General features: G+C 40.8%; 1 protein-coding gene across 1 annotated transcript in view; it reads left to right on the plus strand.

Moving 5' to 3' along the window:
* Nucleotides 1-26447, plus strand: part of csmd2 (CUB and Sushi multiple domains 2) — a 223016-nt gene that overhangs the window by 95321 nt on the left and 101248 nt on the right. The window contains 10 exon segments of the mRNA XM_018701481.2: nt 3780-3892; nt 5900-5977; nt 8165-8252; nt 9603-9727; nt 13288-13409; nt 15710-15813; nt 18908-19020; nt 23295-23477; nt 25760-25950; nt 26199-26334. Coding sequence (XP_018556997.2) covers nt 3780-3892; nt 5900-5977; nt 8165-8252; nt 9603-9727; nt 13288-13409; nt 15710-15813; nt 18908-19020; nt 23295-23477; nt 25760-25950; nt 26199-26334 — 1253 coding nt within the window.

Genomic DNA, 26447 nt, shown 5'->3' on the forward strand with positions numbered 1-26447 from the left:
TTGCCCCTTGAACAGAGAGCAGATGACATGAAACGATGAATATAAAGCAGGGGAAAAAGACCCATTCCTCTGAGGAAAGGTTGCTGAATTGCCTGACGACGAAGACCTTTGTTCGAAAATCCTGAAAGGCATTAACAATTTAATGAGTTACATCACATCAGTATGGAAAGTATCTCTGTTCTAGTGTTACGTAAAATGGATTTTGACTAGTCTGGCGTATTCCTAAGACGCTCGGCCGTAATATGACAGAGAAAAGACAAGTCTAAGCGACAGGGATTTGCGAATCTGACTTCAGATACACACAGATCAGATGTTGCTCATAAATGTTGTGTAACCATTAAACCATTTCAAACTTCTTTATGAATGTCGATGACATGAGTGGAGGCAAAACAGCTGCACTGAAACCCAGCTGTTTTTTCTGACAGCTCCACGTGCCACTGCGTGGCTCACAGCTCGATCCCCCCTCAGTCAAGAACACCGCTGCCCGCCTCTATCACCTTGCCTTGGCCAGAATACGTTTCTTGGACAATCATCAACAGTCTGAGTCAGACTGAGGAGCTTTGGGGCCTGGAAGTGGAAACTGATTTAGCACTGCTCTCTCAAGACAATTCCGCATAAAATCTAATATGGTCAGCCAGAGAGAGAGAGAGAGTGAGAGAGAGAGAGAGGGTGAGGCAAGAGGCAAAAATGAACTATAGAAGTGGTCACAACACCCTTCAGGAGACCTCTATCAGCCTGCTGCTCAGGAGTTTTTCTGTTGCTCCCCATGGTCACTTTCACCCTAAAACTTTTAATATTTTTTGGGGAAAAAAAAAAATAAGGGTGGACCGTGAAATGGGGGAAGGCAGAGGTGACACTGGGTCAAAATGGTATTTATGGTGGTCTTTTCATCCCTCATCCCATGTTTATTAATGGCCTAATCCTTAATGGCATATCCATCAGTCCCTGATCCTCTGCCACCGCCACAATTTATCAGAATCTTAAGTCAGTCTTTAGCTTTATTGTTGCGCATTAATGAAAGCTGATTCCAGCTCAAATTGCCCTCTAATTCAAAGGGACGTTTTCATTTGTCCTTATGGTGAAAACGGGGGAGTAACTCGACACAAGTGAACAGAGCACTCGGCCCTGGTGTTTGGGAGCCTTTGTGTGTGTGTGTGTGTGTATGTGTGTACATGTGGGTTGGTGGGTGAGTGGGGGGAGGGGGGTTGGGGGGGCGGTGTCATATACAAATCATATAGATTTGCTGCCAAGGATACTGAGCTGTCGCAGGTCCCAGTTAAATACTTAGAGCCAGAGGTAATTCTGGCACTCTCCATCCCACTAGTATCACTCCAGAACGGACATGTGCCAGACGACACATGAGCCCCCACCTCCTTCTGTTAAGTGATAAAACATCCCCTGTGGCGTGCTGACTCACTCTATCAGTCTTGCACTTGGCATTGTAAATCAAGGCCAATGTCATACAGCATGGCTTCACATTTTCGCCTTATTTTTCATTATACCATGCAGCCTGCAGGCCCACACTGATCAGATAAATCCCTTAATTATACCCATTTTTAAAACTTTTTTTTTTTTTTAAAAGCAACATATATAGTCACATGTTGCACCCTTAATCTGGTCGACACTCATCTTGCACACACCTTTACCCTCTGCAAACACACTGTGCTTTTCATTAAGGACTCTGACGTTGTGTTCATCTGGTTGGGAAATAAGGTCAACTCCAGCCATGCTCCCGACCCTGACCTTGACCTTTTGTGATTTGAACATAACTGTTTGACCTAGCAGAGTTTCCTTCAGTGGAAATCTCTTAACCAAGGGTTGAGGTCATTGGCATCACTGACTTACAGGTGAAGAAAGATGGAAACCACGCAAGCTGTTGTACGGGGCTGAAAGCAGCCACAGACAGGAGAGATACTTCAGCTTAATCAGTGACAATACTCACTTTTCGACACTCCATTTTTCTTCAGTTTGCTTGCAGTGTGGCTCAAAAAGATAAATCAATGATGTTCTGATATACCCATATTTCTTACTCATTTTCTCATTGTCTCATTCCTCCGTTGCGGCTTGTCCTACCTGCTACCCAAAACCTCGCTATAAAAATCTGTCCCACTCTTTCTGGCTCTCCCTGCGACCCACCTGGTGAGTCTGTGTTCAGTTTAACTAATAAGATGATATACTGTGCAGTGCAGCTGTGGCCCCACCACAGCAAGAGCTGACTTTATGAAATAAGGAATTTATGTTTTCATCTAAATAAATGTGAATTCAGTCTACATCCAGAAACCTACATGCGTTTAATTGACCCTCAGGGAGCTCTACAGTGCAGTCAGTCATGTATCTCTTCATAGTAGATCCCTGTCTTGTCTGGTTGGAGTTGTATGTTTAAAGCTGGTTTATTTTCTTTGTCCCTGCGGCATCAGTGAACCAAAATGTTTTTGCATTCAAAGAGGAGTAGTTATTAGCTTGCAAAATGTGTCTCCTGCCTCTCTTCCATTTTGTCCTCCATTGTATTTGATTATTTAATCAAAATTTTCACTTTCCTTTCTTTGCTTTTCTTCCAGTGCATTTTTCTGGTTGTCTTAATGGGGGCTGGGTTGAGGCATGCCTTAGTATGCATCTACTGTATAAAGTGAAGCAGATATGTAGGTTGGCGAGATGAGGTGGACACAGTTGGGGAAATGTAATTTGCTGTCAGGGAATTGGAATTAATGCACACTCTTGTAGGAATGTGCGCATGAGGGTATAGGTGCTCATACTGTCCGGGTGTAGGGGTGTGTGTGTGTGTGTGTGTGTTATGTTAGTGTGCCTCAAGATAAAACATGATGTGTCCCCAAATGACTTTGGCTTTAACAACTGAAGAAATGCCTGGTAAGCAACTGCCCTCATTAGCATAAAGATCAGGAGGCACTCTAAGTGTTCGTGAAGTATAATTCACTATTGCTTTTTCAAAGCAATAAATGGAATGTCCTTTCTCTGCAAATGCCAACGCTGGTCTTTCCTGGTCCCATTTTTTCATTGGGCTGCAGTTTGGTTAAGAGTCGTTAACATTACAGTTCCCCCCGAGTGTTAGACCCTCCCTTTAATAGATCTTAAAGGTGCTGCATTTTAACATCTCAAAGTCATGGCCACATTAATTTTGAAACATTAGTATAATTATCATAAACAAGCAAGACAATCACCAGGAAGACTGGCAGGTTCTGCCAGCCTCTACAATATATTGTCTGCCATTGGGGCTTGACTTTATTGGAAATCTGATGGATTGCATAATTGGATTACGGCACAAAACAGAAGCACAAGCAGAGATACTCTCTTCAAGTGCCTGATGAGAAATTAGTTCCTATATATTTATTCTCAGATAACCCTTAAGCAAAACAGTGACAGGGAGAAATGATATATGTGTCAATTACAGTAATTCATACAGCTGTATAATGTATAATATACCTAACCCAGCAGCATTTTCTACTTATAGCTTATGGTGTACAAGACACTGTGCCTTGACAAACTGATTTAAATAAATATCTGAAATGACTTTGAAATGACCTGAAACAGACAGATTCATTAGCTGAGTTCATTTACAGAGGAAGTGTATCAGTGTTGATATACTGTAGAGGCTGCAAATGTTATTGGTATATACCTTAACTTAACCTGAATTCATTTATGAGTAAGAGGGTATGCAAACTATTACAGCAGTTTGCAATCTGCTACCTTCACATTTGCCTGTTAAAATGTTTGTTTTCTAATATGCTAATACAATAATCTACTCTCTGTCTGTGTGTCTACAGGTTCACTGGCCCCAACCTTCCCTCACCCATAATCAGCAGCAAGAACTGGCTTCGACTGCATTTTACCTCTGATGGCAACCACAAGTTGAGAGGTTTCAGCGCCCAGTACCAAGGTAAGATAAAGAGAGGTACTGATACTTGAAAAGGACAATCATTAATAATTTTCTCTCCGGTGATTACAGGTTTATCATTGCTCAAAAGGATCAGCAAATTTTCATTATTTTTGATCTGAATTTTCTTGATCCCGCTCAGGGGTAAATCCTAGTATTCATTTTTGACCTACTGATCTTTCTTCTAGTGCCAAAATCAGAATCTGATTTCCACTTGTACGCATGAAATAACAAAATCTAGTCACCAACAGCCCTGAAATGAGACACATTTGTACTCCCCAGAGGACAAACCATGATCTAAGAGGCAGATGGCCATGAAATTTGTTTACCACCTTCTTGCTAAGGGAATGAAGTGTAAGTGACCTTAGTGAGTCCCTTTGCTTTTATTTTGCACCACCATCAAGGAAAGAACACCAATGTGTTATCAAGTCCAAGAAAGAAAAAATCATCCAGGTAGACTGACATCATTCATCTTGTTCCTTCATATTCTTTTACGATTTCTCCAGTTTGAAACTGCGCTGACAGCAAGTGCAATTATTTCACTAGTTTTGGCAGAATAGTTGCAGTTGCTTTCAAAAAAAAAGAAAAAGAAAAAAGAAAAACAAGATTTGCAGTCTGTTAGGGTGCCACATTGCACAAACACACGTACAGTATATACACACACGCACGCACAAAAGCCTCTCTCCCCCCACACATCCATTTCCCATCCCATTACTCTTAGAGGGTTCAGGGGTCAACTTTGAGAAGGGATGAGCAGGGAAAAAGGATTAGATCGTCCACAAAAAAAAAAAAAAAAAAAAAAAAAAAAGGTGATCTCAGAGGACCTCACCTCCAGCCAGCCACTGGAAATCTCAGAGATAATGGTGAGAGAAAAAGAAGAGGGAAAAATATAAAAAGCAAGAGAGAGAGAGCAAGAGAGAGAGATGAGAACTGCGGGGGGGAAAGAGGCGAAGAGCCTGTGGGATTACAGGTTCAATGTTAAATAAATATGTTTAGAAGATCAGAGGGAAATGGGAGACTAATACTTTAATTAAATTAAACACTGACTCCATCTCTACCATCCCCCACTAGCCATTCCTGTCATGACAGTTCCCATGATTCCACAGCAGCAGCAGCAGCAGCATGTCGCAGTGATGAAAATGAATGTTGATTGAATACCTTCATTGGCTTTGTATCTTGTCCTCTTCAGTGTCCTTCATTTTACACGACAGGAAACAGCCCCATCCAATCCAACCCTGCCCCTAACACCATGAACCGTGATTATACCTTTTTCCCTCTTTTTGTAATCAGGGTAATGAATCTGAAAAGACATTTTTTTAAATTATTTCATTTATTTCTTTGACACTCAGATTAGCTTTGAATTAAAATGCAGCCAAAAACCGAGCAAAGGTTCAAAACACATTTGTGCAAAACAAGTAAAGTTCCATTGTCAGGAACCGTCAAAGTAATTAAATAGGATGAGTGTGAAGGGGTGTGCAGACAATGCTGATGGTGTTTTTGAAATTGGTGAATAAATATGCATTTAGATGAGCCCCTTACTTTGCAATGATGACTTTGTTTTTTTGTTTCTTTTTTCTGCAATTACCATGAAACTTAGTAATTTAAACCTCATATTTTTATTGTATAGAAGGTGGTTTTGCTTCTTACATCCCATGCCTTCTAATCCTAATAATCATATAATAATGTGCTCTGTGCGCTTCATTTCACAAGATTGCAAATAAACTGTACATTGCTGAGCTCTTTTCTTCAACGTAAACTAAATGTATGACTTTTATGGGCTAATATCAGACAAATGTATGTTGTAGACCTAGAAAAAAACGTTGAGTTTTACTGTCATAAAAAGATGTCAAAACTGCTGTTAACATAACTGGAGTAGGTGTGGGCAATGATGTATGGTACAGTATATTATATATTGTATCTGCTGCAGACATTTACGGCTGCTGGAATGTGCAGGTGTCATCATGTTGCACTTTCTATATATGTGTCTCTCTGCTGTGTTTTCCTCTACAGTGAAGAAGATGACTGAACTTAAGTCTCGAGGTGTGAAGATGTTGCCTAGCAAAGACAACCACCACAAGATATCAGTGTGTAAGTTAATAATTGCCATCCATCTTTCGCAAATAAACCAGTCACTGAGTTATCAAGGGAGAAAAACAAGAACATTTCTGTAGATATACTGGTACCACAATTGAACAATTATAGATGTTAACAATGACCTTCTCTCCTTGTGCTGCCAGTGTCTACTTTTCTTTCAAAGCACTGCAGACATACACCAGAGGCTCTCATGGTCTTGAATCTGCAGTGTTCTTATGAGCCTTAAATCATTTTTTAAAGTTTTACTTTACAGTAAAAAAAAAAAAAATACTAATACAAGTGAGTCAAGGCTCTGTCCAAAGAAAAAACAATCCTGACACGGTGCCTGTTGTGTGTCTAGCTATAGGAGAAGATGCCAGACAGTCCATTTTTTTTTATCTTTTCACCTTTCTCAACTCTTGTTCAAAGTCATTTAAAAGTTTTTTTTTTTCTCTCTGCACTACACTTGGCCAGAGAAAAGGGTAACTGCTGACTGTTGAAAGAACAAGGTACAAACACAAAGGACACACAGTCTGTGCTGGAGATGCTGCTCGAACAGCAAATGGACAGCAGTAATTGCATTGGTCTTCCTTGCCCTTGTTCGGCATCACCCCTCCGTCTGAGTTCACTGTTCATTATCCCATTCAGTGTCATCCGAACATCTGGAACATTAACAGCTTGACAGCCATGAGTCACCTGACTCAGAGTGGCACAGAGAGAGGGATGTCAAAGGGTTTAAGAACAACCTGTGGAACAAAAAAGAGGTGCATTAATGGTAATCCTGCCTCAAGGCCATTTTCCATTCACTTTACCCACTTCTACCTCCCACTTTATCTTCTGCTTTTAATCCTTATGTCTGTCAGAAAAATCACTTTTGTCTCCTTTCCCTTCATTTGCGTTGCTTTAATGCCTTTCATTTTTGCTTTACACATCCCTCTCTATAGTGTTTCCATATTATTGGACTGCCTGTGACTCCTAATGGAAACACAATGAAAATAATGTTGTTCATTACTAAGATTTTTTTCCCCATAAACTGTAGAATGGATTAAAACTTTGAAAAGTTACTGTTTGTACCTCAGCAAATGATTAGTCTCTATGCATATATCAAGGTGTCAGCCTATAACATGCAAAAATGGCTTATAAGTATTTTCTTCACACCTATGTTTATTTAATATTCAATAAATAAAAAGCCTCTTTTAAATGGTTGAGTCACCCCCCACACCCAGCAGCTGAATTGCTAGACTGGATCCCCATCAGCACATCACTGTTTGCTGCTATAACCAAATATTGATTTAGCATTGAATTCTTTCAAATCTAGCCTTACGACTGTCATGGTCAATCAATTGTTATGATTGTGCGAATAAGACAAAATACAGTAGCCTGACGTTTGCATTCTAATCGATGTCAACATTGTCTTCCTCTTCTGTTCATTCAACAGAAACCTTTATCGTCCTTTCTTTCCTCCATTTTTTTTTCATAACCAGTGCTGACACCATTGAGCCTTGCTTTGAATTCACTGCTGTCTTGCCTCAAACTTGGACCCCAGCCAACGAGCAGGTGTCATCTTCGATTCGGCCCTGCAGACCTTTGACCCCTCCCAGTCAGTCAGACGGGCTCTCCTGGTTGGCCCAAGTTTGTCTGACCCCTTCTGGCACTTTGCCTTCCACTATTTTGCACCCAGTGACATGATTTGACAGAGCACCACCAGGAACGTGCTCTGAGATAAAATGTCCCTGGTGAGAAATGCAAAGCAGGTCAAGGGGTATGCTAAATGAGTTGATGTACGCAAGTGCAGTGCAAGTATAAAACACTGGTGTTACAATAAGGAAAGCTGAGGAGCTGTTAGGACGTACTCCACTCATCAGCCTTTTAACCTAAAATTTGCTCTGTAATCATAAAGCTGTATTCAGTGACTGTTGACCACCATAACACTGAGACTTGATATAGCTGATCTACTTTTTATGTTCTCATGGGAGACATCGGAAAGACTGTATATACCTTCACACAGACATCTGACTTCCTGTCAGATACATGTCCAATGTTCCCTCTTGCAAAGTTGGGGTGTGGTTACTTACCACTTGATTCACACTGGCCAGGTAAATGTACTACAGCCAGCTCATGAAAACATCTCTGTGTCTGGATCCTTTAGTTGAACAATCTGCTTCCATTCTTAATCCCTTTCTCTCTGTCTTTCTCTATCAGTGTCTCAGATGGGTGTAGCCCAAGGACACAACATGTGTCCAGACCCGGGGATTCCAGATCGAGGAAAAAGAAAAGGCTCAGACTTCAGGTAAATTATTTCAGGAGCAATTAGTGAACCCTCAAGTGTAACTGAACAAGTACATTTAGTATGTTTTAGTTAGCAAAGATGTTTATCAGTTATTCAGGTCCTCACTTTTCTTTGAGAAGTGAATGGATGGCCATATTAGATTATATAACTGGACTAATACATTCTGGCTCTGAAGTATAACTGTGTGTGGTTTGTGAAAAAAAAAAAAAGTCAAGGTAATTTCTTTCTGCACTTTTTTGCAGCTGCATTCATTAGCCTAATTTTTCATTTCTGATGTGACTTTTGTCACAGTTTTTCAAATCAGTAACTTTAACCTTCAACACTATTGGTTTTCTAATGGAATGTTTTAGCTTGTGTAGGTATTCTGAGAGTGCCCAGTCATAGTTTGCCGTTAAGATTTTGTTTCACATTTAGTGAAAAAAATTTCAGTACAGTTGCCTTGTGTCAAATAACATCAGAGTCTTAATTAGTCTTTTGAATTTGAGTTTTTGAGTTTTATCTGATGCAGGAAGCAGGAAGCTGATGTGCCACACAGAGGAGTTGTTGGGTTATGGTTATTGCTAATTTTCAACTCTTGTCCCTGGTTGGGCTTTTACAGAAACAGTATAATTAAAACATACAGCTTTCATTCTCATAAAACCACAATACACCACAAATATGGAAATAAAATAACATACAAAACAACAACAAACAAACAAAGGTAGGAGGTAGTAAATTATATAATTTTCTTTTTTATTTCTTTTTTACAATTACGTAAATCCAGCTTTGAAATTGTGCTTAAAAAAATATATTTAAAAAAATCCCAAAATGATTCCAAAATTAACTTGCTTACTTTGCTTAGTTGAGTTTTAATCAACAATGAGCTGAGAGGTCATACTGAAATATGGGGACAGTGTTAGGTGCTATAACAAAATCAGGTACTGCATCTTGAAATGTGCTACAGCACATTGCCCAATGTCATGCCCCATAAAGCCACAGCAATCAAACCAGATAGAGAAATGTGTAAACTAAAACAATATCCTACCATTTGAGCCACTGCACACTAATAGTCTGCCTCTGTGGGGTGGTGGTATTACCGTTGGGATTATGGAGTTTCATTCCTGTCAGAGCCATTGTCTCTCTCAGTGGTCAAGTGTAACACAGACAAATGGGTAACATCCGTCTCCCACAATGCAGCACTTTTGGAAATCACAGCCGAGAAGTCAAAATGTATATATGTATTTTTCACTGTGAATATTTTTCTTGATATCCTCCCCTCATCTGCACTCTGCCTGCTAAACAACGATTTTTACTGGAAAGGTTTGTGGTGCTGATGTTTCGTTCTTTTCCCTGTGTGCAATCTAACCGCAGGCGGGGAGCCACAGTGCATTTCTCCTGTGATGAAGGTTATGAACTGCAGGGCTCAAAGAGCATCAGTTGTCTCAGAGTGACGGACAGCTACGTGGGCTGGAGTGACGACCGGCCCATATGCAGAGGTAAGGACTGACGTGTGGGTTGTCCGTCCATGCACATGTGTAATGGAGGTAGACTCAGCGTGACCTCCATTTATATTTCCATCCCGAGAACCCTGACGGAGATGTGTTTGCTTGTGCGTCTGCTGTTGCTCTGTGTATCTGCCCAGTCAATTTTCATCTTTTCTATTTTATGGATTCAGTGTTCACCATTTCACTGTGACTGGTCTGACTTTGACCTTTGGCCAGCATCCTTTTGCTTCCTGCTGTTTAGTCATGCTGGCATAGTGCTGCCCATCAGTCATGTCTTCCTCACTTCTGACTGTGTTGTGACAGGCAGGAAAAGTGGTCAGGCTCCCTGTACGGTCCTCCTGATGCTCATACTCTCCTCAGTCCCAGTTTTCAGCCTCAGTGGACTCAATTAATCTAACTTATGAAGTGCATTTTGATATATTCGTAATTCCAAATAATAATGCACATTTAGAAATTGGCCCTTACTTTAGTATTTCATTTTAGAAGTTAGAAAAAAAAATTCTGCCAATGTATGGAAAATGTATGTCAAATGTTTTAAGGCTTTCTTTTCTGGTGGGGTTTGTTTTTGTTTTCAATTAAAAAGGGTTCTGATTGTCAGTACCAATCTGAAAGCAGTCAATACAGGTAAAGAAAAATAGTCAAATTAAGCATCATGACCCTTTTTTAAATATATCTGTGTTCCACCACCAGGAGCAATGGAAAGGTTCAAGTGGAGAACACAAACCAGATAAAATAGCCTCTTTCTAGTCATTCCTTCTTGAAGTGTCTTAAATCGATGTGTTTTTTCTAACAATGTAGCAGATGACAATGTCAAAACAATGTGATAATGTGAAGGGGGTTGCTCATAGTGATGAAGCAGCTCCCCCTCAGCTGAGAGAGCGCAGCTGTTTTCAGCAAACCCACTGTACTTTTCTGGCTCAGCACCACTTGGCAGACCGACACAGTTCGCAATTAGCTGGTGAATGTGAAGCATTTAGCTGCTCAAGAGCCACATATTTTTCTTAGGAGTTGGTGGAGACCAAGAACAGAGTTACAAGAGAGAGAACAATGAACTTAGATTTGCGAGGTTGTCAAAAACACAACTCCAAACGAATGATACGTTTCTCTGCAACTGCTGGATGTGTAAATAAGCAACTGTTTGCTATCAAGGTCTCCGTATCAGCTGAAAAGGTCAATGCAGGTTTAAACTGGCAGATGTCGTGATGGTTGATTATTTGTTTCATTGATTCAACAGTGCTGAAAGCTTTAGGGAGCCCTTTAATTGTACTTAGCGATAACTCCAAGAGTTTGAAGTAATTAAGCCAAACAATTCTGTATGTTTTGAGAAAGTGCATCAACAGAGCAGCTCATATGAAATTATCTCTCTGACATGTACCAACCTCGAGCCATTTCTTTCATTAAAAATAGACCATTAAAGTGATTTTTCATATCGCAGCAGGAACATCTGTGTCATTCATTTTATGCCAGTTTCCCCATTTCTCTTGTTTTGTACTGATCCAATTGTGGCAAAATTTAATTACGACACTAAGAAGAGGATGTGGGGTGTGTGTGTGTGTGTGTGTGTGTGTGTCTGTGGGGGTGGGGGGGGGGTGCTTTGTCTCATGCAGGACACCGTCAGTCACCTGGATTAAAAAAAAAAACTTTTTTGCTGTTTTATGACATCAAACATGGCGATGAAGGCCTAGATATGACACTATTTGTCGTCTGTTCTTCTTTGAACTAAAAAAAAATAACACAAAAAAAGCGACTGCGCTTTTTTGAGCGCAGGCCATAGTATCACTGTCAGCTGCTTTTCTGTTTTATGTAAAGAAAACATTTGAGATTGACATGTCTGCAAAAATGTCAGCGAAATTGCCCTTTAAAAAGACTCTATTCCATCATCCTCATTTAACCTTTGTTACTGCGCCTTTGTTCTGCCTCACTCTGTTTAAATGAAGATTAAACATCATCCAGGAATAATTGAAGATCTGTATCCTAAATTAGCATTAGTCATCATTAAATTGTACAGCCCTATCATTAGCACAGGGGAAAAAAAAACTCATCTCTGGCTCCAAAATTCATTCTCTTGATATGAAATTCACAGTTCCCTTTTGATTCATACTGCCTTTTATGGTTACACTGAGCCGTTACAATTCTTCTTCGTCCCGGATTTTGATTGCTGGTTAGCCTTGCTGCACTTTTATGTCTGTCAACGAACTCACAGGGGTGTGGGTGTATCAGGCACAATGATCCCCAGGATTTAAAAAAAAAAGATAGGAGGGGATATGATAGCTTCAGTGGGCTTCCTCTCTGCTGTATTATTTTCATTAAGGTGACCCTCACTGTCAGCGCTACTCACAGTAATTACTTTATTCTCCCCTTAACTTCGCCAAAGTTCTTTTTGCATGTTAATAAAGGTGATTTTTGGTGGGAAGAGGGGTGTAGCATAAAGCCACAGAGTGTGGGGCTCGAACACCCGAAGGACCTCTTGTAGACGTAACTCATTAAAATCAGGGTGGCTGGTTCAGGCCCTTTCAAATACTTTCAGGTTACCCCCCCCCCCCCCCCCACACACACACACACACTCACTTCCCTTAAAATACCTATTAGAAATTCTACTTTAATTTGAAAGGGTGTTGAATAGTTCTGCCACACATACACTCTCAAGCCTTGATAAGAAAAGTCACAGTGTCCTTTAAAGCTTGGTTTACAAACTAATCACCTAATCTGTTCAAAGAGAATATGCAAGTGTGATACTCGATTCTTGTTTTGTTATACGATAGGGTCTTCTATACATAAGATATACTTGAGAGGGGTCCAACCATATTAATGGCTATATTCTGTGTACTCTGATCCTTTTTATAAAGACAGCCTGATATCATCTGGTTTGTTTTATTTGTATAATAAATTACACAGTCTCACAATATTTAGAAAATGAACCTCTTCCTAGGATATTTTAGACTTTTGTGATTTATGGGTTTGATTGAATCTCTCATTAGTCTCTTTCTCATGCTGCCACGCTAAACTGGCAAGTCGAGTGTTTAGTGGGAGCACAGCAGATGATTTTATTTAAGATCACTCTTTTGGTTTATAATTTGATGAGGGTTTAAAAACAGCCAACCACTTGCCAAACAGCTTCAACTTTTTGAAAAGTGATGCTCGCTTGCAGTTCAGTCAGGAACACAGAACTGAAGTTAAACTTCAGCATATGCAGTTTCGAATGGTTAAACAGTTGTATTTGCCAGCTCTCTCCTCATTAGGATGCTCTTTAAGATGCTATCCATGTCATTTGGTAAAGACTGAGTTCGGAGTTTTGAACACCCCCACAGGTCTCCACAGCAAGCACGAGTAAAATATGAAACTACATTATTCACAAGTCAAAATATACAATTTCCAGTATGTATATGAGTAATAAGGAACCGTAACAGGTGGAGGCTGAGGTGTTTAAGGAATGACTCATATGGAGGGGGTTTGACACCCACTCCTTTTTTTGTGGTTTATAAATGAGAGTGTTGCTTTTGAACTGTCATTGACAAAAACATTTGCCTCTCTCTGTGTCTTCTCCTGTATAGCGCCCATGTGTGGAGGTCAGTTGAGAGGACCCACTGGTGTCATCACGTCTCCAAACTACCCGGTCCAGTATGACAACAATGCCAACTGCACCTGGGTCATCACGGCCACAGATGCATCTAAGGTAAAAGTCATTTGACGTGGGATTTAAGCAACAGCTTAGCGTGCCAATTTAGCTTTGTAACTGTAATTGCCTTATCCAGTGGTGTGTTTAGCTGCCAGCAAAAAAAAAAAAAAAAGAAAAAAAATCAGTTGACTGGTGTGTTTGCACCTGTTAGGGAGGAACTCCAGAGGAGGCTCTTCTTTGACACACATGACTCATTTCATGCTTTTATAATTGTGACAGGACATTCTGGGGGGCTGTTAAACGCACCATGTGGCAGGAGCTCTCTCATGGAAAAAAATGTGAGAGATAAGGAAAATGAAAAGGGGGGAGGTGGGTAAAAGAACACTGGAGCTGAGCCAACAGAAGACAAAGAGAGTTGTTAGAAACACCTGTGGTGAGGGAGAGAAAGAGAGAGTAAAAACAGGATGGAAGAGTAATGGAGTGGTTTTGAGAGCATGCTCAGAGGATATCATGAAAGTGTCATAGCCATTCTGCTCAGACCATTGACTTTGGAGTTGTGTTCAAGGCCACCCAGCTGCTTTCCTGCCAAATATCCTTCTCTGAACTCAAAACAAAATGGTTTTACAAATGTGCTCTCTTATTGCGCTGCGCCAAGGAAGTGTAGGAGAGGCTGCGCGAGGTGAGAGGCAAGGCAGAAGGGGCAGTCAGATACAACGCGCGCACAGCCAGCCCCACCTATTGCTTGCATGTGTACACACACACACATACACAGACACCCTTGAGTATAGCCAGTGGGCAGCCTGCTGAAACAGACTTTGGGCTGTCTCTCGCTCTGTGTCTGTGTCCAGATGAAGATGGAGCGAGGCTGTTCTTTTTGTTTAGAGAAGTAATGGGCTTCTATTCCTGCCTCGCCCCGCGCAGGCCCCAGACAGAGGAGACGTTAGGTCAGGCAGGAGACCGAGGCGGAACTGCGTGGAGAGGTGGGTGGGGACGCCGCACAGCTCCTCTAGACCCTAAAAAACCCCACCGGATGACATCATGACTAATGTGGGTTCTTGTCAAGTGTCGCTCCTTCATAATGTCCTGAAGGCAATGAATGCAGCTGTTTTTAGTTGACAATCTTTCAAGTGTTTATCCATCAGCGTTGGGGACACTGGGGCCGCTGTTCCAAAACAACCAAAATGTCAGCTATGCCGTCAGCAACTGCAAACAATATAAAGTGTATATATATATATATATATATATATATATATATATATATATATACTTGCTGTGCCTTTTCCTTTTTCTGTTTATTCCTTCCCCCTCTGTGCCTCACCTGTTGGCTGGCAGATGTGAGATGAGTTTGCAGTATGAAACTCTATTTATCGAGTGATCTGACCTATTTTGCCTACACGCCATCCATCTCTTCTCTCCACCTTGGCAATTTTCATTAGGCACCGGGTTTAACATAGGACAGAATGCAATTTGCATTTATATAAGCTTTTTCATTAGGCCTTGCTCTCTCAGCCCTCCGAAAACATTAAGAATTTGGCGGAAATCAGTGGCAGCTAATTTAAAATAGGAGACAAAGACAGTCTTGCTTTGCTTTTTATATATTTATATTTTAGTCTCCCACATTACCCTGCTACTTTTTTTTCTTTATTTATCAACATTTTGCAGTATCATAATCAAATCTTATTTGTTTGTCTGTCTTTATTAGACTTGCCCCTTGTCTCCCTCAGCTAGGGCACACTTATTGTTTTTCTTACCTTGTTCCACCTTCTCTCGCACATTCCCACCTGCAGCATAGAAATTAGATGAAGTGTGTATGTTTTTTTTTCCTCCCCTCACAGTTAAAATCCAATACATAAATCTTTAAAAACTTCTGTGTCACCTTTGTGATGAATATATTCACCTTGTGGACAACCTCAAGTCCCCCCTCCTGATGCGCTTAAAGTCACCATAAGTCTGGCTAAATAGGCCACAAAGGCTTCTGCAACCTGCTGATTTGATGAGCAAAGAGTAGGGGTCATGCAGACCGTCTGGCAGGCAATCAGATATTTGATTAGTGCGGGAGAGTTTATAATCACCAGACTGGAAATCAGATGTAGCAAAGTATACACACACAGTCACACACAGGTGGACAAAACTCTGTGGCCACAAGTATTTACAATAAAGGAAATAAACTGATATCTATGTGTGAATGGAATGGCAACTTGACAACTATTCAGATGAGACTAATAGATGATGGATTGATGGGCAAAAGGATGGAAAGTCACAGATGGGAAGGGGGTCCCTCTTCTGCACCAAGTGAAGGGAGCGTTCACATGTCTGTCGCTTACAGTTGTCTCGGCAATGTCCCCACTGTCGTCTAGGTGATCAAGCTGACATTTGAGGATTTTGACCTGGAGCGGGGCTACGACACCCTGACGGTGGGAGACGGCGAGGTGGTGGGAGACCAGAAGACCATCTTCCACGTGTGAGTGACTCCTTCGACCTCCATCTTTTCTTTTTTTTGGGGGGGGGGGCCTCTAATCTTCCTGTCTGCTCTCTAACTTTACTCCGCTCCATCGTCCCTAGCAGTCGTTTTTCATTTTCTCGTGTTGCATGTAATCATATTCCGTCTATTTCTTTCTCTTTCCTCACCTTTCTTCTTTTCTGGCACACACGCCTTCTCTCCTCCTCCACTTCCCCGCACCCGGCAGCACTGTTCTCTCTTCCCTTTCCCCCTCCAGCCCTTTTTCTCTGTGTTGTACTGTTTCTCTTTCATTTCATCACCACCTGATGCAGTAGTGCATGAAAAATAGATGCTGCACCACATTGTCAATCATCACTCTTTTCAATGTTAAAAACAAGATCACAGCCATGTGGCGCAACATTGCGAACTGCATATTGATGCCCCCTAATGGAGTTTGTCATAGCAGATGCTCCATAACAATTCACAGGATGTTGTTATTAATTGTGCTGAAATTTACCACGTTAATAAAGTTTTTATAGATCAATTTTTATGCGAGGCTGCCTCGCCCGGGTGGAAACTGGGAGGAGGTGGGAGATAAATGAGGGAAAGGTTTGTGGAGGAGGGGTTTGTTGATGAGAGAAGATCTTTCTCACTTAAATATTTTTGCACACTTGCATATACTTTCACAACACACACACACACACACACACACACACACACACACACACCTAAAATGACCCAGTCTATTCAATTAAGGACTTCCTCTCCCTTTATGGACTTGTTTATGATATGAAAGTAGAGTGAGCAATCCTGTCATTGAGACTGGATGCACTCTCGCACACGAACTAGAACAATTTAGGGCTGGAGAATATACTGCAGCTATCAGCACACTTTAACTCAGGACCATATTTTTGCGAATCAGTGGTGCAGGCAAGCGTACGCAGGGTGTAGGGAATTATTTCTTTTGTAACTTTAAGGTCAGAGGCACGTAACCCTACAGCACCACAGTCATAAATGTGGTGGTTAATAGGCAATGAGTCACAACCAGTTAAATCTCCTCCTTTTCCTTCACTTGAAAGACACTGTTCACTGACAACCTGATAATGGGGAAGAGCAATTTGGCATGAATGTGCCACAAGTGCACAGCGTTTTTCCCATAGGGAAAATTATGTTGGAGGAACATAATTGTCATGAGCAGACAGACTCCCTCAAACAGGCCACCAACAAGGACAATGTTTTTGATAGCAATTACCTTGCAGGTAAATTATAACAAGCAATCCAAAGTTGTTAGGGTGGATGTTAGATGACAGTCATTCATACCACATACCTATGTTTATAGATGTAAAAATGGAAAGAAGCAAAGCTGGAAGAAAAAGGCTTGATGTTATGTAGCTTAATGTTATTTTGTTACAACATATCATCTGAATAAAGGGTCATAAGCATTTGGTAAATGAGTGCAAATACTTTTCGACAAGGGCAAATCCCCATTATTTTCAACATGAAAACAACACTATGGTGCCTCATTAACAATGCCACATATTTCATTTTCCTTCCCACATCTTTTTCCTCCCACATATGCAGAGACAGGTTTACAGAAACCAATTTTCCAAAAGGCTGCAGGAACGGACAAAAACATGGACCCAACTTATCCACATGCCACTTCCTTGCTACTCCCACCATTCTCCATGTGCCGTCACTAAAATTAGAACCCTTAATCACTTACTCTGCAGCTATACACTTCCTAATTAGAATTAGGTGGAATTACTATTCAAATAGGATTAAATTACGTCTGTGGCATTGACTGATCTCGCCTTCATTTCCCCCTTTCTTGGCCCCAACTGTTTTGAATTAAAGGGTTAGGATAAAAAAGGATTTTCACACTGGAATTGCTTACAACAGTTTTAGAGCACTTTTCTTTGATGACAAAAGTCAGATAGTTTAATATATACAGGAGCTTCGGACCCCTTCTCTCTGCACTCTTTGTTGTGATGTAGGTTTAACCATCAATGGATAAAACTGGCACTTTTTAAAACTGATATTTATCAACAATCAAAAGACCCTATTCAGACCCTTAATTCAGTATTTTGTAGAAGCCCCTTTGGAAACAATCACAGCCTCAAGTTTTGCTGGACTTTGGTGAGCTTTGCACACTTCGACTTGGGCAGTCTATAGCATTCTTCCAGGCAGATCCTTTCAAGCTCTGCAAGATTGGATGGCTCGTGTCCTTAAACTGCCATCTCCAGTCAGAAGTCTGGGCTTTCGCTGGGCCACTCAAGGACAGTCAGACCTAACCCTGATGCCAATCCAGCATTCCCTTGGCTAAATGCTTTGGGTCGTTGTCGTGCTGAAAGGTGAACTTTCTTCTCAGGCTGGCAGGTTCTGTCATCTCTGCAGAGGATTTATGAAGCTCTGTTACAGTGATCGTTGAATTTTTGGTCACCTCTCTGACCAAGGCCTGTCCAAGGCACCTGCTTTCATTTCAGGTGCATAATTTGGCTGTATGGCCAACTCTCAGAAGAGGCCTGACGGTTCCAACCTTCCATTTCACAGCTTTTGGGACCAATGTGCTCTCAAAGCTTTAGAAATGTTTTCTTACCCTTGCCCTGATCTATACCTAACCACAGTTTTAATATAGGTAGATAGAGGTCTACAGAAAGTTCCTTGGACTTAATAGCTTGGTTTTTGTTCTGACACGAAGTGCAAATTGTGAGACCTTATATACACAGGTGTGTGCCTTTCTAAACTATGTCCAACTAGTTCAATTTCTTAAAACTTGTTTTCACTTTGTCATTATGGGTTATTGAGTGTGGTTCAATGGGCAAAAAGAGTCATTTGTCATTTAGAATTAAATGTATAACACAATTAAGTGTGGGAGAAGTGAAGTAGAATACTTTCTCAAGCTGTTGTAAATTTGGGTTTTGTTTTTGCTCTGCTTGTAGTTGCAAGTTTTTTAATGATGCTACAGAAACAGGACATTTTGCTATTGAAGTGACACCTAGGTCACTGCAGGAAGTGCAAACACTGCTTATTATTATAATAATAATTATAATAAACAACTGAGCCACACCTTAGAGATCTATTCTTAAGAAACTTGTCCTCTTGTCTCTGTTTGTAGCCTGTCTGGTACCACAACTCCAGACCTTGTGGTCAGCACCAGTCACCAGATGTGGCTCAATTTCAAAACAGACGACACCAGCGGCTCCCTCGGCTTCAAGGTGTCCTATGAAGGTAAGGGTGCTTCAAACATTCCGGTTGTCACTCAGTGGGATGCACTGGCTTTGCTTTCTGCATTTTAAAAAAGGATTGTTTGAATTGTTTGAGGTACCCAACTCAACTGACACTCAAGCAGCATCAAAAGAGATAAGGCTGCATAACACCCATGTGAAATTACTTTTTCTGGAACTTTTTCAAATGATCCTACGCTGCTTCATTGTTTCAAACTTTCACAGAAACACACAGTTAGAAAATGATAATATGGTCTAAGTGCTTTAAAATTCTAACCTAGCATAAGTCCTTTTGACAACTTCAAATAGAATTTAATGTCTTTTTGGTAATTTACCATTCTGCGTTGGAACTCTGGGCTCTGACACATTTTGCTTCCATTGACTGTGATTGTTGTCCTTCCTTGCATTCATTGTCCTCAGTTTAGTCTCAAAAACATAGGGATTAGAGATGCTGCACTTGTCTCATCTAAGACTTTTGTAGTGACGCTGAGAGGTGTCAGAAGTGTGAAAAATATATAAGGTGCTTAAGGTCCTGTGACCTCCAGGTGCCACATGCACAAATACAGCCAGATTACAAAGCCTGTAAATGAAACATAGACCCAAGCGATATCTCTTAATAAAACCACAATGGAGAACTGCAGATGAGTAATTTTATGGTCTGTACCACATGAGCAACCAAGGATTATCTGTGAATCAAATGAATGTAGCCACGAATTGCAGCTTCAGTAGCAACTATGCACAAATTACGGCAGGACAATAATGGTTGATATCTGTGGTAAAATACACCGGTCAGAAACAGTCAATGGGCCATTAATACAGCCTACCGCAGATAGCTGATGCATTTATCCTATTGCCTAATCAGTGTCTATATGTGTGCATGTTTGAAGACAAGACAGAAATGAGAGAGAGAGAGTTTATAAATCTGTATGTGCGCTCTCTGTTGTGTCTGTGTGTGGGTTTGTGAGTTCTGAGTCTCTCAGAAGCACAGCGAGTCCTCTCCCTTGCCCACAGATGCTTATTTTTCATCAGTAAAAATAACAGAGAAAGTGGAGCAGCATGCCCAACCAAAGTGTAATTAAAACAATGAGTTCTACTTAATGAAGGGGAAGAAACGCTTTGAACCACTTCACCTCCCAGATTGGAGCACCCAAAATCTAATTTGCATTCTCAATTACTTGTATTTTAAGCCTGATCATCAAGTGTAATTGCAAGCACAAGTCACGCCAGCACACACACTCTCACTTTACCCTGGTGTTTGAGTCGGGGCTGCACGAATTCTGCAGTGGCCTCAATCTTTCAGCTGAAATTTGAATGCTTGCAAACAAATTCGGTGTTAATGCACATGTGTAGGTCTAAACCCAACCACTGTAGTGGTTTGTACTGACAGTGAGTGTGTGTAATTTTTAGATATTTGGATGTATGTACTCCCATGCACGCATGCGTGTACCAACAGGACTGGACCTAACAGTGAGGACACAGAGGTCAATTTCTTTATTAATTTATTAAAATTTAGGGAATCATATGTAAGTGTGTAACCATATGTTGACAAAATACTATTGTCAGTACTTGAATGGGGCTGGTACCTGCAAATAAGATATGAAAGTACTGTTGATTTTTGCTTAACAGCACAGTTACTATATTGCCATGTACTTATAAAATTAGATCCACATGGAAATGTATGCCTATAAAGCCCATTGAGACATACTATGCAATATTGGCTTATACAAATAAATTTGACTATTAAAGCCTTTATGTCATCCTGGGCCTTTGGAGATAGCTGTGCAGTTGTTGACAGTCATGTGAGTCTGAGTCCCATTACAATGCCTGGATTACTCTGGAATGTCAAGCAAACAGGGACAACAAATATGCTATATTACGTCTCTTCCCTTATTCATGAGCATCAAATGCCGTTTCATTCACTCCTGCCTCTGTGTACAGTCTGTTGTGTATAAGAGATCATCTTATACTCAACATACACAGAGAGAGACAGAGAGATACATTTGCAAACATGTGTTTAACAATAGATAAACACTCCTGAAACACATGTGTACATGAAACACATGTAGACACCAATGTACACACACACTTCAAAGGGCTTATACAGTATTTATTGACTCAATTTCCCCTAAAGTTCTAATTGTAGAGACCCATGAGGCAGAGAAAAGCACTGCGGGGACTTCAGTGAGTCTGTTACAGTGGCAAACCAGTGATTATATTACTGTGTGTGTGCTTTTATGCATTTGCATATGTATGTATTTTTGTGTCTGCTGCTTTATCCCTCTAGATGTGGTTTCTTTTGGGGTTTGTACATTCCCTTTTTTCATTTACCCCTAAATCCTCTCTCAGGCTCACCTTAAAACTTGCTTTCAGCATTCCCCCTTTTAAAGGTGACTTCCATGTAAGATCAATGAGTTGTCTTGTGAATGAGGCTGCCTCAGGACAGCCATACATCCAAACAACAGTGAGCTCTAAATATGTGTTCTAAATGATGATCATCATTAGGGCTGAGTATGGATTTATACCCAGCATCACCCCTGGTGCGATTTAAAATCGTATTAGGCCCTGCCATCATTTCCTGGATGGATGAGCAAGCTTATTCGCTCTGTGTCGTCCCCGCCCTCCCGCCCGGATGCCCCGATAGGATGCCTCAGCATTCCCATCTGCAATCTGCATCCTCGGAAAAGTAGAAAGAGGAGTGAGCAAAAGAAAGACGGGCATAAATCTTGCCGTAATGAAATTGGCGTGTGTGGTTTTAAGGGAAAAGGGGTGGTCGCGGAGGGGTGTGTGCCAGGAAAGTGCTCACGTCAGCTTCCAACGCAAGTGCGAACGTTTGTCACACAATAAAGGGAGGGATACATTTCCGGGGGGGGGGGGCAAACAAGCAAGAGAGACGTTTGCAAGATTAGTGAGTAACAGTTTGTTGGGGAAGATGAAAAGACAGTAAAGGCTACTTAGTGGCAAAGAAAATTAAGTCCAACATTAAATGCACAACGAAACAATGGTAAAAATCACGTTGATTTTAATGTCATTAAGCTTGTCTGGCCTATCATTCTACAGTGACCTCTTTCATTCAGTCATTCATTGCTAATCTCCATTATGTATTATATGCATCCAGCCTAAGGCTCCAGACAGCAAGAATGTCTCTGATGCAAAACATCTCACCATAGTTGAAGTATTTTATACTTGCAGTGCCCCAGGTCAAATCAGGCTAACCCAAATCTTACTCCTAAACCAGGCTTAATTTAAGTTAACAGGCAACTGGCAGCATCAGCTGAGCCAGCGGTTATAGCTTTTATTCAGTAGAAGTGACAAATTATACCAGGAACTGAAAATGAGTAGTGGTGAAAATCATCTCAAGACTGAGCTGTGGGAACAAAAACATGATCTATTTCTGATAGACACTAGATCTATTTCTTCAGTAATATCAATATTTTAACCTTCATAAAAGATTATCGATTAGAGAGGTAAATGAGACCATTTTAGTGCTGTTGTAAGGCATTTCTTGTTTTGATTTAGTCTGTTTCCACCTAGTTCATGTCTTTATACTAAGCATTGTCAGACAAGTCCTGGACCTCTCACTTTACTGAACTTACAGATATTAAATCAAGGGAGACAATAATAAAGGACTTTTTTCCATAATAATATAATAATAACCCAAAGCACACCATATTCTTGACCTAACATGCCCTTAATGTTTCCTGCAAGTAAAGAATTTATTTTGCTAGTCTACTCAGAAGGGAGGGGCTGGGTATGGTGCTGTTGCGATGTCCTAGTTGCAGAACATCACTGTATCGAGTGATAAGGGTGGGGTCATTGTTTTCCCGCCTATATGATTGCACGTGCATTATTCTTGCATTGACTTTATGTTAACCAGCTCAACTTACAATTACCTGCATCTCCGTATCACTATAGTTGCATCTTGTCAATGTCTGCTCGAGGCTACAGTCAGTAATAACCTTGAGTTGAGATGTGTCAGAAGTGGAGAAAATCTGCTTCTCATGTGCCACATGGCTACCATAATAGTCTATGGTGCTAAAAAAAATACTATTTTTCTATTTTTGATTTAATATGCAGGTCAAAGAGGGAACAGTCAGGGAGGTGGAATGTGATAATTAAAATGTGGCCTTTAAATTTATATCTCTACTGTGATACCTAGTAATAGAAATAGGTCTTTATTTGTATAACCCCCATTGATCTTTCTCTGCTTAAAATAATAACTTACTATCAATGTCAGTTTTGCATAGTGAATATTCTATGTGTTTGTTTCTACCCACGCAGAAATTGACCAAGGCAGCTGTGGAGATCCTGGAATCCCAGCTTACGGCAAGCGGGAGGGGACGGGTTTTCGTCACGGAGACAGACTGTACTTTGAGTGTCTGCCCGCCTTTGAGCTGGTCGGGAAGAAGAACATCACTTGTCAGAAAAACAACCAGTGGTCGGCTAAGAAACCCAGCTGTGTTTGTAAGCTCTTGAGATGCCTTACGCTGTTCAGACTCGACATGCGCCGTGTGCCCACACATGTGCATGAGTACAGCACCGCTCATGTGGGTGCATAAATGTGTAACAGATGAGTGCAGGGAGGGCTGCATAATAAATGGTCAGATTATCCCTACAGTTTGCCTAGCAGAGGCTGTGGATTTTGAAACAATAGGAGGGCTTATTAGCTAATTAACGCCATGAAAGACAAACACAGAGTGTGAGAGCGTTAGAGGATGAGGGGAGAAGGAAAATAGAGCTGACCATGCAGATAATGCTCACTTTTGTATTATTGATAAGATAATAGGGCGGACAAAAAGCTGCAGTATCTAGATAAACATCACTGAGCTGACTGACAGAGAGGATGCTGGCACAAGAGTCAATTTGGCTACATAATGCAGAGAAACACTGTTTATTTAGTTAACATTCAATTAACTGTTTTAGTCGTGTAGACACAATGCAGCATGCTTGTCTTTGTCATTGAAGTTGATAATGTTAATAAGATGATATGCTTTCCTAAATGTACACTTGATTGCCTAATTGTTTGTGTGCATTAGGTATTAAGAGATATGTATTTATTTATTTATTCATATCCCATTTATTCAAGTGAGAACAGTGCATGGGCCCTTTTTAAAATCACACTAATCTCAACTGACCAATCCTAAACCTCACCAACCCTTAGTTACTGTTGCTACCTTGGGCCATTTACTGACTTTTTGTCAACAGTTATGTTGGAGTACATTCTGTTTATCCGCCTACTGCACTGTATTTAATACCTAACTGTTTCTAAGGCAAATGCAGGAATGAAGTTATAAACAAATCACACATGAATGCGAAACTAAGCAAAATGTCATCAAATTCAAGCAGCTGTGTCCCGACAACTGGGCTATTTAAAGCTCCCGTGCATATTTGAATATCAATGTAATGTTCATTTGTGAAAGAAAGTAGTGTTCTCTGTTAGTGACTCAAGTTACCTCACTGATCTCTCTCCAGCCTTTGAACGTAGAGTATCATTATTACATGCCCACCAGACACCAGGAAGTTGTCCAAGATGCACATTCACAATTGGACACAGCCCTTGCCTTAAAAAGCCAACCTACGTCAGTTTTGTAAACTCAGGTTTCTTTTGGGGAATATCCCCTGACCATCAATAGATCCCAGCAGCCAGACGCTGGAGCAATTAACAAAGTAAGAGGGTTTCAGATGACAACATTCAATTCTGAAACCTTGTCAAAACTCCTGCATGAGTTTCTTTGCGTGGCTGCGTTTCTCATATCAGGATTATCCTCAGCAGTGATAGTGGACAGTCGAGAAATTTGACAACTCCAGAAACGCTGCTGTGAGCAAATAGCAATGACAGTCAAAAAGTGGCTTGTTTGTCCCATCAGTTGTAAAATGTCTCTTTGAAGGAGAGCATTGTCGGTGCTGCCATTTCATATGGCTCCTTATCTAAGCATATGCCTGTTTAGCCTTGCTACGGCACCATGAACAAAGCAGAAAGTGTGGGCTGGCTTTTTAAGGAAGGCTACATCTGCCCAGTAACATGCTGTTACTCTCTAAGCACATCTACTGGAACAACTGGGATGAAGTGACAGCCTTGTCAGTAGTCAGGGAGACAGATGACAGTGTTTTTCATTTTCATTGCCAACACAGTTTTAACACATTTTTTTACTAGACATTGATTGGAAACAATGTTTTTTGTAGTTAGACATTTCCAAATTTTTGAGGCTTAGTCTTCTTCTATCCCCATTTTCATTTCACAGCGTTGGTTAAAAAAGACATGTTGTTTTTAGTTGGCTCTTCCTGTCAGATGAAGTTTAATGTGCGCAGCTATTGCTTCCATTAGTAAATCACGCTTTCCAAGTTCATCCTTGTAGAGAAACAGATTTTGTCACAATAAACCACAACTGTCTTTTTGTTGCCCAACATTATTGGCAACTTTTATTACATTTAGACTTATGTCTTTTTTCATTTCCAATGAGGCCTTTGTAAGCCCAAGGTTACAGACACTGTGCACATATATGTGCTTATGCTGCAAGACAATATATAGTGGTGTCTTGAAATAAGACTCTCTCCCTGGTCTGTTAGTTGTCTACAGTATATGTGGGATGTGAGGTGGATTGTGACAGGTTCAATAAAATAAATCAGATCATATTGTCTTGCACCATGTTGTCAGCCTCCTAAACAGTCCTCATTTTTATGTGACTTTGTTTTATTTCTTTCTCTCTCCCTCTCCCTCCGTCTGTATGTCTTCATCACTCCTACAGTTTCCTGCTTCTTCAACTTTACCACTCCGTCCGGGGTGCTGCTGTCTCCCAACTACCCTCAGGAGTATGGAAACAATATGCACTGTGTGTGGCTGATCATCACCAACCCTGAGAGCCGAATCAATCTGGCCTTCAATGATCTCAGCATGGAGAAGCAGTTTGACTTCCTCTCGATCAAAGACGGAGGAAAGGTAGTGCTGAATTATAAGCTGTTGTCTTCAGTTACTTTGTGCCTGTCAGTAGGAAAAGCAGCCTGTATAATTATGTGCACGATCCAAACAACCTCTCTCTGAATTTCATTGGACTTGTTTGTCATTGTATCATTATATGTCTTCTTCACTGTCTGAGCTGTTTACTCCCTTACTACTGACTTTTCTCCCATTTTAGTTCATGATACCTTTGGTTTCATCAAAGAAAAATCTTTATCTATCTCTATCAGGCTGAGTCTCCTATCCTGGGGACCTTCTCTGGTGACATCCTGCCTCCTCCCATAACAACTAGTGCCCACGTGGCACGACTGGAGTTCCTGACTGACCACACCTACACAGACAGAGGCTTTAACATCACGTTTACAAGTACGTACTGCTTCAAAAGAGATAAAGGGAAGTCTTTAAAGCTTATCACAAAAGCCCACCCTGACTGGATGTTTTGTATTCGTGTGTGTGTGTGTGTGTGTGTGTGTGTTTGT

This window comes from Lates calcarifer, linkage group LG3 (genome assembly GCF_001640805.2).
Source record: "Lates calcarifer isolate ASB-BC8 linkage group LG3, TLL_Latcal_v3, whole genome shotgun sequence".
NCBI classification, from domain to species: domain Eukaryota; kingdom Metazoa; phylum Chordata; class Actinopteri; family Centropomidae; genus Lates; species Lates calcarifer.